Here is a 16,459-nt window from a genome sequence, read left to right as displayed (position 1 = left end):
CCTGGAGGGGCTGCTAGAAACACTGTGCCTGAGTGAGCAGCGGCAAAGGGGAAAAGCGAGGGCAGAAACGGGGCTCGGGGAGCTTTGGGGTGTGAGGCGAGGCCCGGGCACAGCAGGCGGCAGGTGCCTGCCAGGCGTGCCCGGCCAGCCCCGGGGGGGGAGGCGGCTGGCGCCGTGCGGCAAGCTTTTGGCCAGCGGGCGGGGAGGAGGGGGCCGAGGAGGGGCCTGGCAGCGCTCGGTGCCGCCACGGTCACGCCCTCGCCGCCGCCTCCCGTGCCAGCTGCAGCCAGGACCGGTGTGGGGAGGTTCGCCGAGGCGGAGGGTCTGGGGCGGGGGGCTCGCAGGGCTCACCCCGTGCGGGGGCGGTGCGGAAGGAGGAGCGCGGGCACCTGCGGCTGCCGCCCCCCGCACGGACACACGGACGCGCGTGCGCAGACGCCGCCGTCCCCCCCGTCGGTGCCCGGCGCTGATCCCGGCGGCGGCGGCTGCGCCGGTTCCCGCACGTCCCGGCGGCCCGACGCGCCCGCCCCGCTGCGCTCTTGGGCAGCGGCCTCGGGGGAGGCCGGCATGGCGGAGAGCCCGGGGCGGCCCGGCGCCCCGCCGCCGGAGGGGAGCGACGTCCCGCGGGAGGGAGGCGATGAGGAAGCGGCGGCTGGGGGGGAGCCGCAGCCCGGGGCGTCCCCTGAGGGGGCGGCGGAGCCTCCGGACGGGCCCCCCGCCGGCGAGGCGCCGCGGCTGAGCGGGGAGTCGGCGGCTGTGCAGGAGCTGTCCGCTGCGGCGGTGCCCCCCGGGGCCGGCGGCGGGACGGGGAGCGGCGCACCCGAGGGGGCGGCGGAGACCCCGGGCGGGCCCGGAGCGGAGCGGCAGGCACCGGCGGGGGCTGAGCAGCGAGAGCTCCGCGGGGGCAGCCCGGGGGCCGAGTGTCTGCCAGGAGGGCAACTGGTGGCAGCGGCCGCGGGGGTAAACGCAGCCGAGGGCTCCGCAGTGGCGAGGGCAGACCCCGAGGACGTGGCGGTGGCCCCAACGGGGACGGAGCCCAAGGAAGCAGCCCCGGCGGGGACAGACTCCGAGGACGCGGCCGTGGCCCCGACGGGAACGGAGCCGGCGCCGGCGGGGCCAGACCCCGAGGAGGCAGTGAGGGAGGCAGCTCCTACGAAGATAGACAGAGAGGAGGCAGGGACAGACCCCGAAGAGGCAGTGAGGGAGGAAGCCCCGGCGGGGTCAGACCTTGAAGAGGCTGCGGCGGCAGCCCCAGAGGGGAGAGACCCCGAGGAGGCGCTAAGGCAGGCGGTCCCAGAGGGGAGAGACCCCGAGGAGGCTGCGGCGACAGCTCTGTCGGGGAAGGAACCCGAAGAGGCGCTAAGGCAGGCAGCCCCAGAGGGGAGAAACCCCGAAGAGGCTGCGGGGACAGCTCCGTCGGGGAGAGACCCTGAAGAGGCGCAAAGGCAGGCGGGCCCAGAGGAGAGAGACCCCGCGGAGGCTGCGGCGAGAGCCCCGGCGGGGACAATCCCCGAAGATGCAGTGTGGGAGGCAGCCCCGGCGGGGACAGTCCCCGAAGATGCAGTGTGGGAGGCAGCCCCGGCGGGGACAGTCCCCGAGGAGGTGGCGGCCCCGTCGGGGAGCGAAGCGGCTCCCGAGAGCTGCGGGGAAGCAGAGGTGGCGTTGCCGCCCGGAGGGGAGGCCGACGGCGGACGCCGGTCGCCGGACGGTCCCGACGGCGAGGACGGAGCGGAGGCGGCGGAGCGGGGAGACGCTGCCCCGGCGGGGGCAGGAGCGGGGGGCGCGGCCCCGGGGGCAGGGGAAGGCGGCGCGGCGGCGGAGGGGCAGCGCGGCGGGTCCCCGGGCCCCGAGGGCGGCGAGTGGGACGCGGCAGGTCGGAGCCTGAACGGCGTGCGGGGCCGGGCAGAGGACGAGGAGGACGAAACGGGCTCGCCGGCCGCCGTGGAGGAGGAAGAGGAGGACGAGGAGAAGCAGGAACACGACATCTCCCTCTTCGTCAAGGTAGGGTGTGAGCGGCTGCTGGGGAAACCTGGGTTCGCGACCCTCCCTTCCTCCAGGAGCCCCGTGCAGCTCATGTGATGAGTGGCATTTAAATGTGGCAGGCAAAGCTGATTTCGTTATTAATGCCCCAAATAAACTTGCCTCTTGCTCCTCACTCCTTCAGCAGGCAGCAGGCAGGAGGGGACAGGGCTCCCCGTGCGCTGGGTGAAGGCCAGCGCTGCCTGTCCCCTCGGCCCTGGGGCTGGTGGTGCTGCTGGACCCCGAGAAGCACAGACCTGACCTGCAGGGTGGTCTCCCCCATAGTTTCCCCTCATGGATTCTGTGCTGGGTTACTTGAGGTTTCTCTAGGTTTAAATGGGAAGGGTGTGCAGGGATCTATCTCTGTTTCTGTCGTCTCAGGAGCAATTTCTGCTTGTGTTCTCCTCACCGTGGGCCTGGGGCAGGGGTGGGGATGTACTCGGCAGCATCTGTTTGGAATCGCTAGCTGTGACTTGTTCTTGCTTCATTCTGAAGATTTTAAAATCCCTTGAGAACACCTTATGCCACTATGGTCAACACTTAGATAATTGCCCCAAAATTTGGCAAGGCTGGATTCAAAGAATCAGTAAATTGCCCAGCAGTGTAGCATCCTTTGTACTTGTCCGCTTTGTATATGTTTGGGCAGGGAAGAGTTAGGTTACAAAGAAATGGATGAAAAAGAGAAAAATTGTAATGGTCTTAAAACTAGTTTCTGGTATTTTATGGTATAGAGCTTTAGGGCTTTTCTAGCTTGTGCCTGGAATTCCACCAAAATCAGTGGAACTTGGCATGGAAACAGCATCAGTCCACAGAGATGAAATACCAGATGTGAAATTTCTGTGCATATAAACCATCCTAAGGTGTTTTCTTCCCTCTTTGACCTTGCTGGACTAAGTAAGTATGGAGCGCGGTGGGATATTTTTTTCAGACTAGGCCTAAAATTAGGGAACTAAAACAGGGAAGCAGAAGGCATTTGGGACCTTCTCCACTACAGGCAATAACTCCCGTGCACATACTGTATCTCCTGAGCTGACTGAGGCTGCTTCTGTAGCAGCCAGAAATAACCGTGAAAGAAAAAATTATTGGCAACCTTCTGGGTGAGAGGGCTTTGGGCCGAAGCAGTGTTCATACCTTGGTTTATCCCATCTCAGCACACACTCCTTTTTTTCAAGGCTGAGCCTCCTTTGAACTATTGTTATGTAGGAAAGGCTGAGGAATGCGCTGAGGCTTATACATAGCAGTGTTGGACACACTGCATAGTGTCATACTGGAAAGATGAATGATAACGGCTGATGTTGGTGAATGTGCCCCAGTTGCTCCCCTTAGCATGCAAGCTGGGATGTATTCAGTGGTCCAAAAGCAACTCTGTACGTCAGGTTGGTGTATGGCAGCGAGATGGTAAGACTGAAGCCAAAATGTGATTTTGTGTCGAACAGCAGGACCTATAACTTGAGCCTGGCAGAAGTGATACACTGACATTCTGGCTCACAGATCAACAGCCCCTCTTTGCAGAGACACTTTTGTAACTTCTTAAATTCTTGTTTTATGCTCTTATATCCATCAGGGAATGCTGGAGAGTGGCAGAGGCTAAAGTCATAAAGGCTACATGTGCATTATTGCACTTCAGTGCATGCTTTATGGAAGAACAACGTGGCCAGAATTAGAGAGCAGCCTATAACAACAGCATCTGTTGTGACTGTGTAGTCTTCAAATATTAGGATTAAGCATGGGTTTTGAAAATATTTGTGAATTATTAAAGGCAGAAGAAGGAGCATTTTTATGATCAACTTAGCATTAGTAACTGAAGAATGCCTAGAAAATAATACAGCTGCTTTTCTAATGATTTTATTGGAGAAGTTTTACAAGGCTTGAATATTTTACCTCACCTAGAACTAGTTTTTCTTTAGTTGAGATCAGATTAGTGTTATAGTTTGAGATTGGCATGAGTTTCTCCAGTTTAATGGTAGAAAAAAAATGCCTACTGGAGAGCTCAGCATTTCCATATCCACCAAAATGTGCCAGGGCCGCCGTGCTGGGAAATGAGGAGCACTTCTCTTTCCTCGTGTCAGCAGAGTTCATGTTCATGCTGCTTTTGCTGTTGCCTCAAGACGCACTTGCCATCTTTCTACCCTTCTCTTGGCAAAAGGGAAGGCGACAGAAGGAGAATGGAAGTTCTCTGTGGTGGCTTAAAGTAGGTTTTAGGAGCGCATACATAATGCAGTGCTTAAATAGCTGCTGATGTATTTTGATGGGGAAAAAGAGGGAGAGCAGTTTCCAGTGTGGGACAGCATGAACTCTGGCATTTGGGGACTGTTGAATGTTTGTATCAGACCATAGCATGTGGTCCACAGATTTGGTGCTCTTTCCTGAGAAATGACTAAAACTTGAGGGTTAAGGAAGTGAGATGATCCACGCTGAATGCAAACACTTTTTTGCAGCCTGAAACACTTCCCTTCAAATGGATGTTTCTAATGCATGTGACCATGCCTCTTGTGCTCCATTATATCACTACTCTGTACCTGCCTGTTAGCTCTAACGTGCTTTTGAGATGTTGACACTCACCTCTACTTTGCAAGTGCCACTGACCTCTTTCACCCATCTGCTGCATTTCTCAGCAAGCATCTTGTGTGCTTTCTCCCATGCAGCTGGGGACTTCCTTGTAAATATATTATCCATCAGCTCCCTGACCTTCTTCAAACCACTGTTTAAGACTCTGCCCTTCTACAGTGCCACTACAAACTGGGGAGTGATTAGGCTGTTTTAAATACTGATATTGTTGTCTGTCCTGTTCCTAACTTCTTTTTGTGCCTATTTCTGTTCATTTCAGCTGCCTGTTGATTTCTGGCATATTTGTAAGTGGGCAAGGTGGGGATTGTCTACCAGTTTTCTGTGCCTGGATGCACAGTGCTAGAGACAGGAGGGCTGTGCCATGATTTGATAGCACAATACATATACGGAGAAATGTTAAAGTCCCATAGTAGGAGAAAACTCACAAGAATACAGTGATAGTGATTGAATGATCCTCACAGTTTCCATGCTAAAGGTGCTTGGTAGTCTTTCAGTAATAATGTTTCAAGAATAACAAACAGGAGGATCATCATCAGAAAGAAACTTTTCAGATATAGCTTGTTTTTAGAGGGTTTGTTAGTTTTGGTTTTGGGTTTTTTTTTTCTCTCTTCTGCTTCCTGCTGCTTTGCATTGGTTCATTTATTTCTGCATATATGTATTTGAATGTTGCAAATACCCTGTCGCCTTGTGCCTCCCACTGTGAGGTGGGTGGCAAAGTTCCTGGTAGCTCCACAAGCACGAATACCAGCAATTGTTCTTCTAAGCTGATTTGGGTTGCTATGCCAAAGTGCTATGTGGTTTGAACTCAAAGACACCCAGGATCCAATGTTGAGACCTCATGCTATCTGAGATACTCTAGCACTTAGCAGGGTAAGCAGCATCTGTAGGAGATAATGTCCTTCTGGATCAGCAGCTCGATATCAGATGGACTACACTAAGACGGTTGTTTGAGCAACTGAACTTAATGAAGCTGAACTACGTAAGACTCCTTGGCTATAAAAGCGAGACCATATCAGAATTGCTTTGAGGGTTTCACTAGGTAGTTGCTTGATTTCCATTTTCCCATGAAACAACATCTGTCATATATTTCCTTTAGATAGTAATACTTGATATTTTTGGTGTTTCAAAGTCAGATGTTTGCAAAGGTCATCCAGATATGCTTTCCAGTTGGTCTTTGGTAATTCACTTAAGCATATCTGGCACCTTGGGTAGGACACTGTGTGGATGTTGAAGTTTGCTAGCTGGTTTTCTAAGGTCAGTGGTATATGTGTGCTTTTTTTCCCTCCCTCTTCTGTAGCAAAACCCCTTTATTTGTCAGAGAATTTCTGTAAATGTCATAGATTTATCCTACCATTTGAATATAGTGGTACTTTCACTAAACTTCTTTGGTTAATGTTAAGCAATTCAAACATTTATGTAGGACTTAAGAGTTCATTTCTAAATTCAAAATAAAACCTCCAAGGTTACATACCAATGAATGTAAAATTTTCTTACAGATAGGAAACTTAAACACCAGAATTGCAACTGCAGATTTCATCATTCTAAAGATTTCTAGGGACAGTGATTTATCTGTAAGTGCTGAACACAGCCAACACAAGGCCTTCTCTGAAATCGCTCATCTTGCAAAACATTTCTTGCTTAGTTTCTGGGTTAAATGGTATATAGTAAAAGCTGACCATGAGCTTAAGATAATAGATTTTATCCAATGAAAAGTAATGGGCTTTGTTCAGTTTTGTGACATTCTTGGTTTCTAAATCAAAGTAATTTATCTTCATTCAGAGAGCTATTTTATCCCTACCAGAGACCAAGGTTACTTTACTGAAACAGAATTTCCTTGCAGCGTTCCTGAGATGTGTTTGACTGACTTGACGTACTTAGAGCTGTGCTGAATTATCAAAGTGCCAATAAATGAGAAAAAAAAAAAGCCTCGCTGTGAGTAGAGACATAGGAGCAACAAGTGTTTGCAGCTGTGCCTCCAAACACCGCAGTTAGTGTATCCAACTTAAATGGTAATGGGTGCTTCATACTAGAGCACAGAAAAGAATCTTCTTTTCCATTATGTGATGGGCCTGTGGTTTATATATAACTTTAATTTGAAGTATAAACTGAACTTCTGGGCTTTGAATGTTGTTGGTAAGAAGCCCATGGGCAGCAGGAGCTCAGATCCCTGGAAAAAACCTCCTAGACTGTATGCCCGTTCAGTGGTCTCTGTGCTGTACCTGATGCCTGATGAAAACATTTACAGTATAATCACTGAGTAGGTATTTCTGCTTAAGATCTTGATTTTTGCTCATCGGTGCAATCAGTCTGTAAATCAGTTAGATGGGTATAGTTTGTAAGTAGAATAGCTGACATCCTGTATCAAAATGCAAGTAGGTGTTTACTGTCATTTTTTAGTGTAGACTCACTGTAGGAGCCCAGTATTTATATGATGTCAGGAAAGTGAAAGTAAAGATTTTTATGTGTGGAGTTACACTACTGGCGTATTTGTGGATTAAAAGAGGTTGAGGAGAGGTTTAGTTACTGGATATTTATCCAGACAAAGGGAACTACCCAGAGCTTGGCAAAGGTGAGCACACTGGATTTGCGTGATGCTACAGAGGGACAAATTGTCATGAAATGGGCAAGCGAGCATTTGGTATGGTTTGGGCAATGGTAGAAGACAGCTTTTCTTTCCCCCTGTCTTAACCAGTGCTGCTGCATTTTGCTTTCTGTCAAAACCATGCCTTATTTCCCCTCAGAAACACGTCTGCTCCTTTCTCCTCGCTGTCTGAACTCTACTTCATGTACCTTCTTCAGAAAGTAGGACTTTTTCTCAGGTGCCACACTGCTGCCATTAAAATCCCATCATGTTTTTAATACGTTGTTTCCCTCCACTGTCCTTTCGGGTATTTTGTTTTACAGTTGGCTATGAGACCAATTGGCTTTTATAATTGAGTCGTCATGAAAGTTACCCCAGAACAGGGGAAAACTCATTCAGGAGAAAGCCCCTCCCCTGGAGTAGAGCATGGGCACTGCGTAGACTGGTTCTGCTGAAACCAGAATCAAACTGGAGCTGGTCAGGACTGAGCTTTGTGGGGCTGCCCAGCAAAACCAGCATAGCCCCGCTTTTCTGGCTGCTGGTTAATTGGCTGTTTGCATGGTGATGATTTTGACTCTTTGACTACATTCAGCTGTACAAAAAGTAGTGAATCAGCAGAGGTGTGTTTGTTCAAAGACATTTTGGGGTTCTGTTTCCAAGAGCATTGTACAAAGCAGGAAGCTGGCTCCTTTCCCATGGGTATTTGCCCTTTCTCAGCTACTTTTTTTCATCTGGAATATGGTAATTTCAGGTTCCCTAATGCAGCTTAAGAGGAGCTAGCATTACAAATTCTTTTCATAACTCTTCAGGTTATTGTGCATGTTGGGTGCACCTGCAGCAGTTTTTCTGGAGGCTGAGTACTCTTCCAGCAGTCTTCAATAAAACTGTCCTTGGGAGACTTTAGTTTGAAAGGCAATGATGCCAATCTTTTTCCTGAAAGAGCTATGCAAATTTTTTGAATGTGCAATCCTATTCATTTTTACTTCTCACTTTTTTTACTCTTTACTTTACTGGCTTTCCTTTCTGGCCATTCAGGTTGTCACCTTTTTAGAGCTTAGACTGCTAAAAAACCCACAAGGATCCTTTGAGCTGCTGATTAAAGAATAGCTTTGAAAACAACACCAGAATTAGTTTTGCTGCTTTGCTCCTGGAGAGGTGCTTGACAGAGCAGTAGTGTACTCTTTTTATGCCAGTGTTGGTTCTGACAACTGACAGGCCAAGTCTTGTTCCAGAAAGATGCAAACCAATAGTAATCAGCAATATAGAGTTGCCCTTTTTTTAATATAATCTAGTCATAATTCTTGAAGTCATCTTTTTGTCCATACTTTGGAAGTCTTAAAACTGCATGTGCACATAGTATTGTACAAGCCTTAAGCATCTATCTATTCTCAGTGTGGCTGCAGATCTCTGCAGTTTGCAGGCTAGTTTTAGGCAAAAAAAATGTTGAAGTAAAGTAAATGCCTTCAAAGGTACATTCCTAGACCTTTTCCTATTTTTTATTTCTTCTCAGCTCACTGCTTCAGTAAAGCACCTCACCATGTGTTTTACTTTAAGCACAGGCTTAAACTCACGTGCTATTTAAGCCCTTCGCTAAACAGGGGACACTTTCCTGCTTCAGTCCCAGGACACAGCTTGGATTTCCTGCTGGCTGAAATGAGCAGGAACTTCTGATGAGATCAGCCTGCTGCCCAAATTCAGCCGTACTGCCTCTGCCCCTTGAGTTTTGTCTTCATTAAAAAGCTGATCTTACCTGTGATCATCGCAGGCCAGGGTAAAGGATGGAAGTTTTCCTTGTCTGCTTTCTGCCTTCGGTCCCTGCTTGTCTGAAGTGAACCTTCGTTTCATAAGTCCTGTTGGGAGAGATGCAGCCTTCTTCAGAAATGTTGATAATTGCTGCATGAAGTGATTATCATGCAGCTGTGCCTGGGAATTTGCGTGCTGTCTGTTTCATTTGGGGCTTGATTCATGTTTGTATATAGATGAATAACAAACCAGTCTATAGGACTCACGGCGTTCACAGATACAAAACATTGGAGTGTGGTGAATGATTTTCTGGATGAGGGGAGGAAAGGGATTTGGCCAATTAGTTGAAAAGCATAACTATATTAAAATTACATTATTAATAAATTCAGATGAAATTTTGCAAATGGTCTTCATTAAATAAAACTTAAGAGCTTTTTTTGAGGAAATATCACCTGTCAGTGTTAGGTCTAGATTCATTCACAAATATTTTTTTAGGCACAGTTGCCAAAATGGAGGAGGCAGTAGCAGTTGTATTGTTAGCCCTGTACTTAGGGCAGTGGTGTGGGATGCAAGCAATTGAGGTTGAGATGTTACCTGGACCATAAGCGGAGGATTAGTGTGCATCTCTCTCCCAAGCCAGTTGCTCAGACGCAGAGTTACAGAATTATTCCTGCTCTCTCTTTGACACTGTTGACATATAATAATTACTTGCAAAGTGAGACAACATCAGAAAGATAAAATCCAAGGAGCCAGGAATATCCGGCAACCTTATGGTTAGGCAAGGTATTTGCTGTTATTTCCTATTGTAGCAGTATGTAGATTTTAAATGGTATTCAGTGGCCTCTGGTTCCCATGGATTTTGGGATCACTTGTGGAGTAAGTGTGCTTTGAGAAACCAAAATGTTGTAGGTATTAAAAAGATGAAAAGGTGATGTGTCCCCTTCCCAGCATGGGTATAACAAATTATGCCCAGTCCTCATGAGAATCTGAGTTTTGGTTTTAATAACACCCCTAAGAGTAAACCATTTTTTTGTTGATTAAAAAAAGTCTTAATTGTATTTATTAGATAGCTTTACTATTGAACCAACGTTTTCTTCCATGTCTTCTTCCATTTGAAATCAGTTCTCTCCAGCACTTTGCTGCCCTGTTCACGGGAAGAGGATTAGGCAATTTTGTGATCACTCCGCTTACACAAACAATTCTGTCTTTTGAGGCTCTTTACTTTGACAGGTACCAGCCAGGGTTAGCCATCCCAGAGACTCTGCATTTCAGCCTTTCTTATAGTTTCGTATAGATCCATGCAAAATTATATTTATGGCTCTTTTGTAGAAATTTGTTTAAATATTGTGAAGCAGAAGTGATAATGGAAATTATTATTATGACTGCATTTTTTAGGGTGCATATCTGTGGTGAAGTCACTTTGAATTGGTGGTATCTGTATACTTTTTAGCAAGAGACAGAGCCCACTTCTTCAGAGGTAGTAAAGGGAGTAAGGTGAAATATAATGAAATATTATACATATCTTATGGAAAGGGAAGTGAAGCATAGAGACTTACTCCTGTGCTGCTGCTGACTGTACTCTCTTGTGTCTCCCCAAAAAACACCTACTGCTTTAAAAGTAAGAAATTGCATGTTCCTCGGACTTTGCCCAAAGAACATAAGTAAATGCCATGTGAAGGTTACTGATTATTTTCTCACTCAGATAATAAAATGTCACGCTGTGATAAGGACTTGTATGCATTTCCATTTGCAATGTCTGATTATTTACTGATAAAAGCCTGAAAAAGTTGAGTGACTCCATTCCAGTTGCTTTCAATAACACCCGCCTTGTCAGCACTAAAAGAAAGTGTTTTAATTCCTTCGTAAAAATATTTAGCTTCTCAAAACAAACAGTGGCAGCTTGCACAGCCTGCCACCAACACTGCCGTTGGGGGTCCTCCCTGCGAAGAGCCTGGGGCTGGCGCACTGGCCGGCTGAGGGACGTGCCATGGGCAGGGAGATGGTTATTGTGAAGCCTTGCAGACTGGTGGAGGTGCAAAGGTGGTATTTCCCATCTTGTTCTTTTCTGCTTCATATGCTGAAATTTTAGCACATACATGCATATCCAAATAAACTAGAAATGTAATTGTTACAGAACAAAGTAAACTATAGTAGGACTGGAGTCACAGATGCATGCCCATCACAAATGCATGCCCTTTCCCAGGTTATTCAAATGGGGTAGTTACAGAGAAGTTAAACATTTACTCAGATTTCAGAAAAATTCTCATTTGTGTCTTGGAGAATCATTGAGATTTACCTGGCAGTCACTTTTGAAATTATTTTTGAAAACTATTACAGAACCTGAGTGTTTTGTAAAAAAAAGTCAAATTTCTTTCCATAATGGTGGCAGATGAAACTTGGAACAGGATCCAGATGTACCCTAAAGACTTAAAAATTTTGGGGTCCATACTGCCTGCAAAAATGAACACGCTACCAACCCCTCAGCAAAACCATCAGCCTCCTTTTTGCCCGGAGCACCCCTAGGAGCTGGGGGTTCCCCAGGGGGATGAGACAACAGGGACAGTCCTTGTTTTGACAAATATCAATGTTATAGCTGATTGGTTTGCAGTATGATTTGTGTGGTATAGCTTTATTTAAAAATTGTATTTTAATTAGCAATACTATGTTTCTCATAGTTTCCCAAAGCCTGTAAATGGAAGTGAGGTGGTAGGGAGGGCAGGATGAAGAACAGCCTTGAATTTGAATTTGCCTTGGGAAGGGAATGAATAGACTTCAGCCCCCTCTCCGTCAATCTGACGGGTTTTTGCTGGTACTTGTGTCCAGTTTTTAACTGCTCTCTCAGGACACATCTTTGCCAGTTGCCACTGGAGCTGACAGGGTTTTTATGCGCTATTTTACCTAATAATTTGAATTATTTTCCATATGGACCAAAATATCACATACTGTTGGAGGGCGAAAAAACACACACTCATAATCTTTCACTTTCACCTCTTGATTTAAATATCAGCATTTAGAATATCATTGGCAAATTATTTTCTTAAGCCTTCAGTGACCTACTCCCTGAAGCTGCATAAAATACCTTATCTATTGGGTATTTCTTATTTATTTACTTATTCAGTTACAGCACAAATCAGGTATTTTATATATGCATGTAGGTTTTGTATGTAAGTTAAAACAGCACGGCTGTGTGTTGCAAGTTAAGTATCATATGGTGAAGTGTAAAACAGGATGTGTCATTGAAATACCAGTTAATCTGTTTTTCCCAGGCCTATAATGTGTTCGAGAATATAATGCTCTTTTGTTGAAGTAATTCCCTGTAAGAATTTAAAAAGGATATAAGATTTTTGTCTCCACGTAGAATGTTCAGCTGGCATCTTGCCATGTTATTAAATACGGATTAGAAATAGCATTGAGGTATTTAAACATAATTCTTGTAACAGGATAAATAGCTAATAGCATTTGCTTTGCTGCTTGTGAACTTGTGACCTGGTAATGTTCCCATTAACACAAACACAGACAGCACGAACTCTGGAGGCAGAATTCACAGCAGAAGGAAATTTGGTTTTTGAATTAGTTGGTGTAAGATTAAAGCCAGTGATCTGTAACTGGGCAGCATTTTCCAGCCTCTGTTTTCACCTGTGTTCAGTTAAAAGGCTCTTGGTTTTCTCAGACTTCTGGCAAGTTTTTGAAAATAATCTTGAATCTTAAAATTAAAGAATGGATAAGGATTAGAGCTGTGTATTTTTATTAATTAGCCGGCATATTTCTGCCATGTTTAACTAGATGATGGCATTCCCTCTCCTCACTTCAGGGGGAGTGGAGCAGGGGCACCTCTGCAGCCATTCCCCTTCGCCTTTGCTTGAAACCTCTTCTGAATAAACCACTTTATTTATTTTTTACAAGCAATGGAGATTTTGTCACATCTCCCATTAAAATAAAATGGTTTTAGTTTTGGAGGAATGGCCCTGAGTACTTACATTGCTTTGAAAAGTCTCATTCACTGTGTGTAATACACGTATAATTCATTATCATTGTGTACTAAAAAAGTAAACAAAAAGTGGCTGACAGTAATGCTATTTTGAGTGAGATGCAAAACAAGTATAATTCATGCAATATAACAATACCTTGTGTATGAGAATGATATTCCTAAATTGAGCAAAATTAATTTAAACCCTGCTAAATTGTAGCTAAAGTTTTTTTGCTAGACACAAGTTAATTTTCCTATTCATGTTTACATTTAATTTTCCTTGCCTTGCCTCTGTTCTCCTTACCATGCACAGTTCCTGGAAGCTTGCTTGTCACTGTCATCTAGAGTAAGCGCTGTAAAATAAGAGAGATATAAATAATAATGCATTGATAATTATGATGGGATAAAGTACTATTTGTTGACATAATCTTCCAAGCTGTTTAAGGAAAAAGGTGACGTGCCACAAAGGGTTACTATATTCATGTATTGTTGCTGGTGGCTAGGCATCTAAAAATACAGCAGAAAGGACATTTACTTTGCCTTAAAGTGTTTAGGATGTACGAAGAAAAGGCTGTGCATGATTGCCACACTTCAACCTGGAGATGGAAACCTGGGAAAATGCTGAATTTTGCCCAGCTGTCTACCAGGGCTTGCTGCCCCCCATCCCTTGGTGCCTGGCTGCAGGAGATGGGGCACGGGAAGCACCGCAGGCTACTTCCCAGGTGGGCATCCCTACGGCTGGAGTGTGAGACAAAGATCTCCCCTTGCAGCTGAAGCAGCCCCAGGGAAACCTCTTTCTGATGCCCCCCAAATGCTGGTGTTGCCACAGGTGCATACAATTTCCCTTTCCCTCTCCCTGCAGTGCTGTGTGAGAGGATCTGCTTGTGTAAGGAGCCTCCTTCAGACAGCTCAGCTTGGGATAGCCAGGCCTTGTTACTCAAAGTATTGATTGATTATTTAAGCAAATTATTGGTGAGCTCGCGAAGCAGTGCATTCCTGGTCACTGATTGCTTTTGCATTATTACCACATACTTATTATGCTGTGGATGGCAGGCAGCTAGATGCAGGCATCCTCTAGGTTTAATTAGTTGCCATCCCATCATGAGGAGCTACCAGTGGTTTTGCTCTGAAGCCAGGCTCAGCATGGTCCCAGGTTATGCTAAATACTGTAGCTTTATTTGAAGACCTGGTATAAATAGCTGTAAGATATCTGAGAAAATAAACCTGTAATTTTCACTTTTCCTTTGTGATTTCATTTGATTTTAGGGTATTTTTTTAAAAAGCACCTACTGACTGCCTTTAACTGCCCAGTAGAGAGCCACAGCTGTAGTTGAAAATACCTGTGACAATGTGAAGGACCTGACCCAAGGCCAGCAACAGCAGTGTGTGTAACATTGCAGAGCTGGTTTACTCTTACAAGACTGCATACACATAGAAGTGTAATCTTTAATCTCTTTAATGTATATAGGAGTGAATATAAGTAAAACCACAGCCACTGTGTGTTACAAGACATCACACACTAATTTTCACCTGCGCTCTCTTGTGTTTTGTTCGCTTTACAGAATTATCATTTAATGGTTCATTTATTTATAATCTTTGCCAGAACTGGAAGGGCAGGGTGCAGGCAGACCCACTGCTTGGTAGAAGTACTGGGCAGACTGTGATACTGAAATCAAAAGTAAGTGGGTATTTCATCTAAGTAACAGGAGTGAGCTTGGGCCTTTTGTTTTTCATTATTTATAAAGTAACTGAACAAAGGTAAAAAGTTTATTACCACAAAGTTGCTTCTTAATGAAGGAAAACTTCTTCCTATGCATCAAAAGCATTTAATTACTAAGTAATTAATTTCAGCAATAATTACTTACCCAGCAGACCATGAGTAAGTAAATAATACGGTGAAAGTTAGAATAAAGGAGGCTTTCTCTCCTCTGAAATGGCTGCTGGCATGTAGGGGAGGGAGAGACCTGAAACCGGAGGAAATTACAGCTTCAGACTACTTTTCCTTTCTGTCATCTAGAGAGGATTAGAATTTCCAGATGTATATAACCCCTTTAAGCTGTGGCCACTGCTCACTACATAAAAACAGGGTCAAGGGAAATATCCCATAAAGAAACTCCAACACACTATTAATCCCTCAACATGAACTGAGGACTAAGAGCATTCAAAGAACCATTTCTAGCGAAGATCCTTACTGAGTATATGAATTATATATGAATGAAATGAAACAAAGTAATCATAGTAAGTTAATGCAAAGACTGCATGAAAGAAAGTATAGTATCATTTCAGAAACCTAACAGAATGAGAAAAGCCTTAATAATGAAATTGTTAGAAGATGTTATGAAATGCTAATAGGTGGCCGGGTCAGGAGACCTAAATCTTGCCCAAGCTTCAGATATTAAAATGTGAGGTAGCAAGGGTTTCATTATTTCTGCAGGTAGGAGCTCAGCCTGAACCCACATTCAGTGCTAGAAGAGCCCTAAATTGTCATCCTGTTTGCAGGTAGACTCAACCTTTAGCCTACTTTTTATAATCCGTGGTCACACAAAAACCAGTTTAATGGTGTTCTGTGGTCAGTTGAAACTGTGCAGGTGAGAAGTTAATTCCTTTCACTGCCTTGCACCTACACTCATTTCCCTTAATTCTCCTTCCCTTGGCATCTCTTTTTGGCCTAACTTTGGCCTAGCTAAAAGCAGCTTTTTATAAAAAGACTTCCAAAAATCCTTTGGCGTTCCCACATCCCCACTAATGGCCTACATATATGTTTTCTGTGGGTTGTTTAGGTTAGGAGCAGTCTTCTCATTCTGTATGTGTACACTACTTACTTTTTAGTGCCTAGATGCTACTAGAAAGGTCTACATTTCCCTGTCTCTGTGAGGAAAAAAAGAGAGCTGGGCTAAGAAATCCTCCTGTCTGAGGATCCTAGGCACGCCTTTTCCATACATCTATATTTGCATCGATATGGCAGCTGCTCTGTGCCCTGGAGCTCGACACCCTAAGATATCGTCTGTGTAGCCAGTTTTGTGGATGGATGGGTGTTAACATCTGATGGGTACCAACAACTGCTGGGGGGTTTCAGCAGTTGATCTGGCTTTTAGTCAAGAGGATTGACTCTGCATGCTGTGCCCCAGCAGCAGCCACCCCCAAGCACCAGAGCAGCCTCCTGGTGTCTGGCCCAGGCAATTAGCAACTTAGACCTGTCTGAAAGTTACCACTCCTCATCACCAATCTTTTGGTGGCTTGTAATCTTCCAAGTATCCTCATCTTTGAATCATCTCACCCTTTGATGGTATTGCTTTTACAGGTAGGAGACTTTTGCCCTGTCCATTGCTGCCGTTGTTCTGCTAGATGGCATTCTGGTACCATTACGCCTGTACCTTCTTTTGATTATCCGCAATCAGGCCAGGTGGTGGCGGAGATACCTCCTGTACTGGGTTAGGCCTGAGCTGCTTGGATGTCCTCACTGTCCGAGAGGATGCTGCTGTAGCCATCCTGGGTTGCATTTGGATCCTGTAGCTGCCTCAAGACTTGTGTCCCATTGCAGCTCAGCCTCTGTTGCCTTTTGCCAGTGCTGTGTGAGGCTG

General features: G+C 45.6%; 1 protein-coding gene across 2 annotated transcripts in view; it reads left to right on the top strand.

Moving 5' to 3' along the window:
- The first annotated feature begins 292 nt into the window (after positions 1–292).
- CLIC6 (chloride intracellular channel 6) overlaps positions 293–16,459 on the top strand; it is a 33,912-nt gene continuing 17,745 nt past the window's right edge. The window contains exons 1-2 of one of the 2 annotated variants that reach the window (XM_055803060.1): positions 293–1,530; positions 1,573–2,001. In XM_055803060.1, the coding sequence (XP_055659035.1) occupies positions 568–1,530; positions 1,573–2,001 (1,392 nt within the window). In that variant the 5' untranslated portion in view covers positions 293–567. Of the gene's footprint in view, positions 2,002–16,459 lie in introns of both variants that reach the window. The other variant, XM_055803059.1, reaches the window with a different exon arrangement.

Source organism: Falco peregrinus, chromosome 4, assembly GCF_023634155.1.
Source record: "Falco peregrinus isolate bFalPer1 chromosome 4, bFalPer1.pri, whole genome shotgun sequence".
NCBI classification, from domain to species: Eukaryota; Metazoa; Chordata; class Aves; order Falconiformes; family Falconidae; genus Falco; species Falco peregrinus.
Note: the sequence above shows the minus strand (reverse complement) of the source record. Positions and strands in the feature narration are given on the sequence as shown.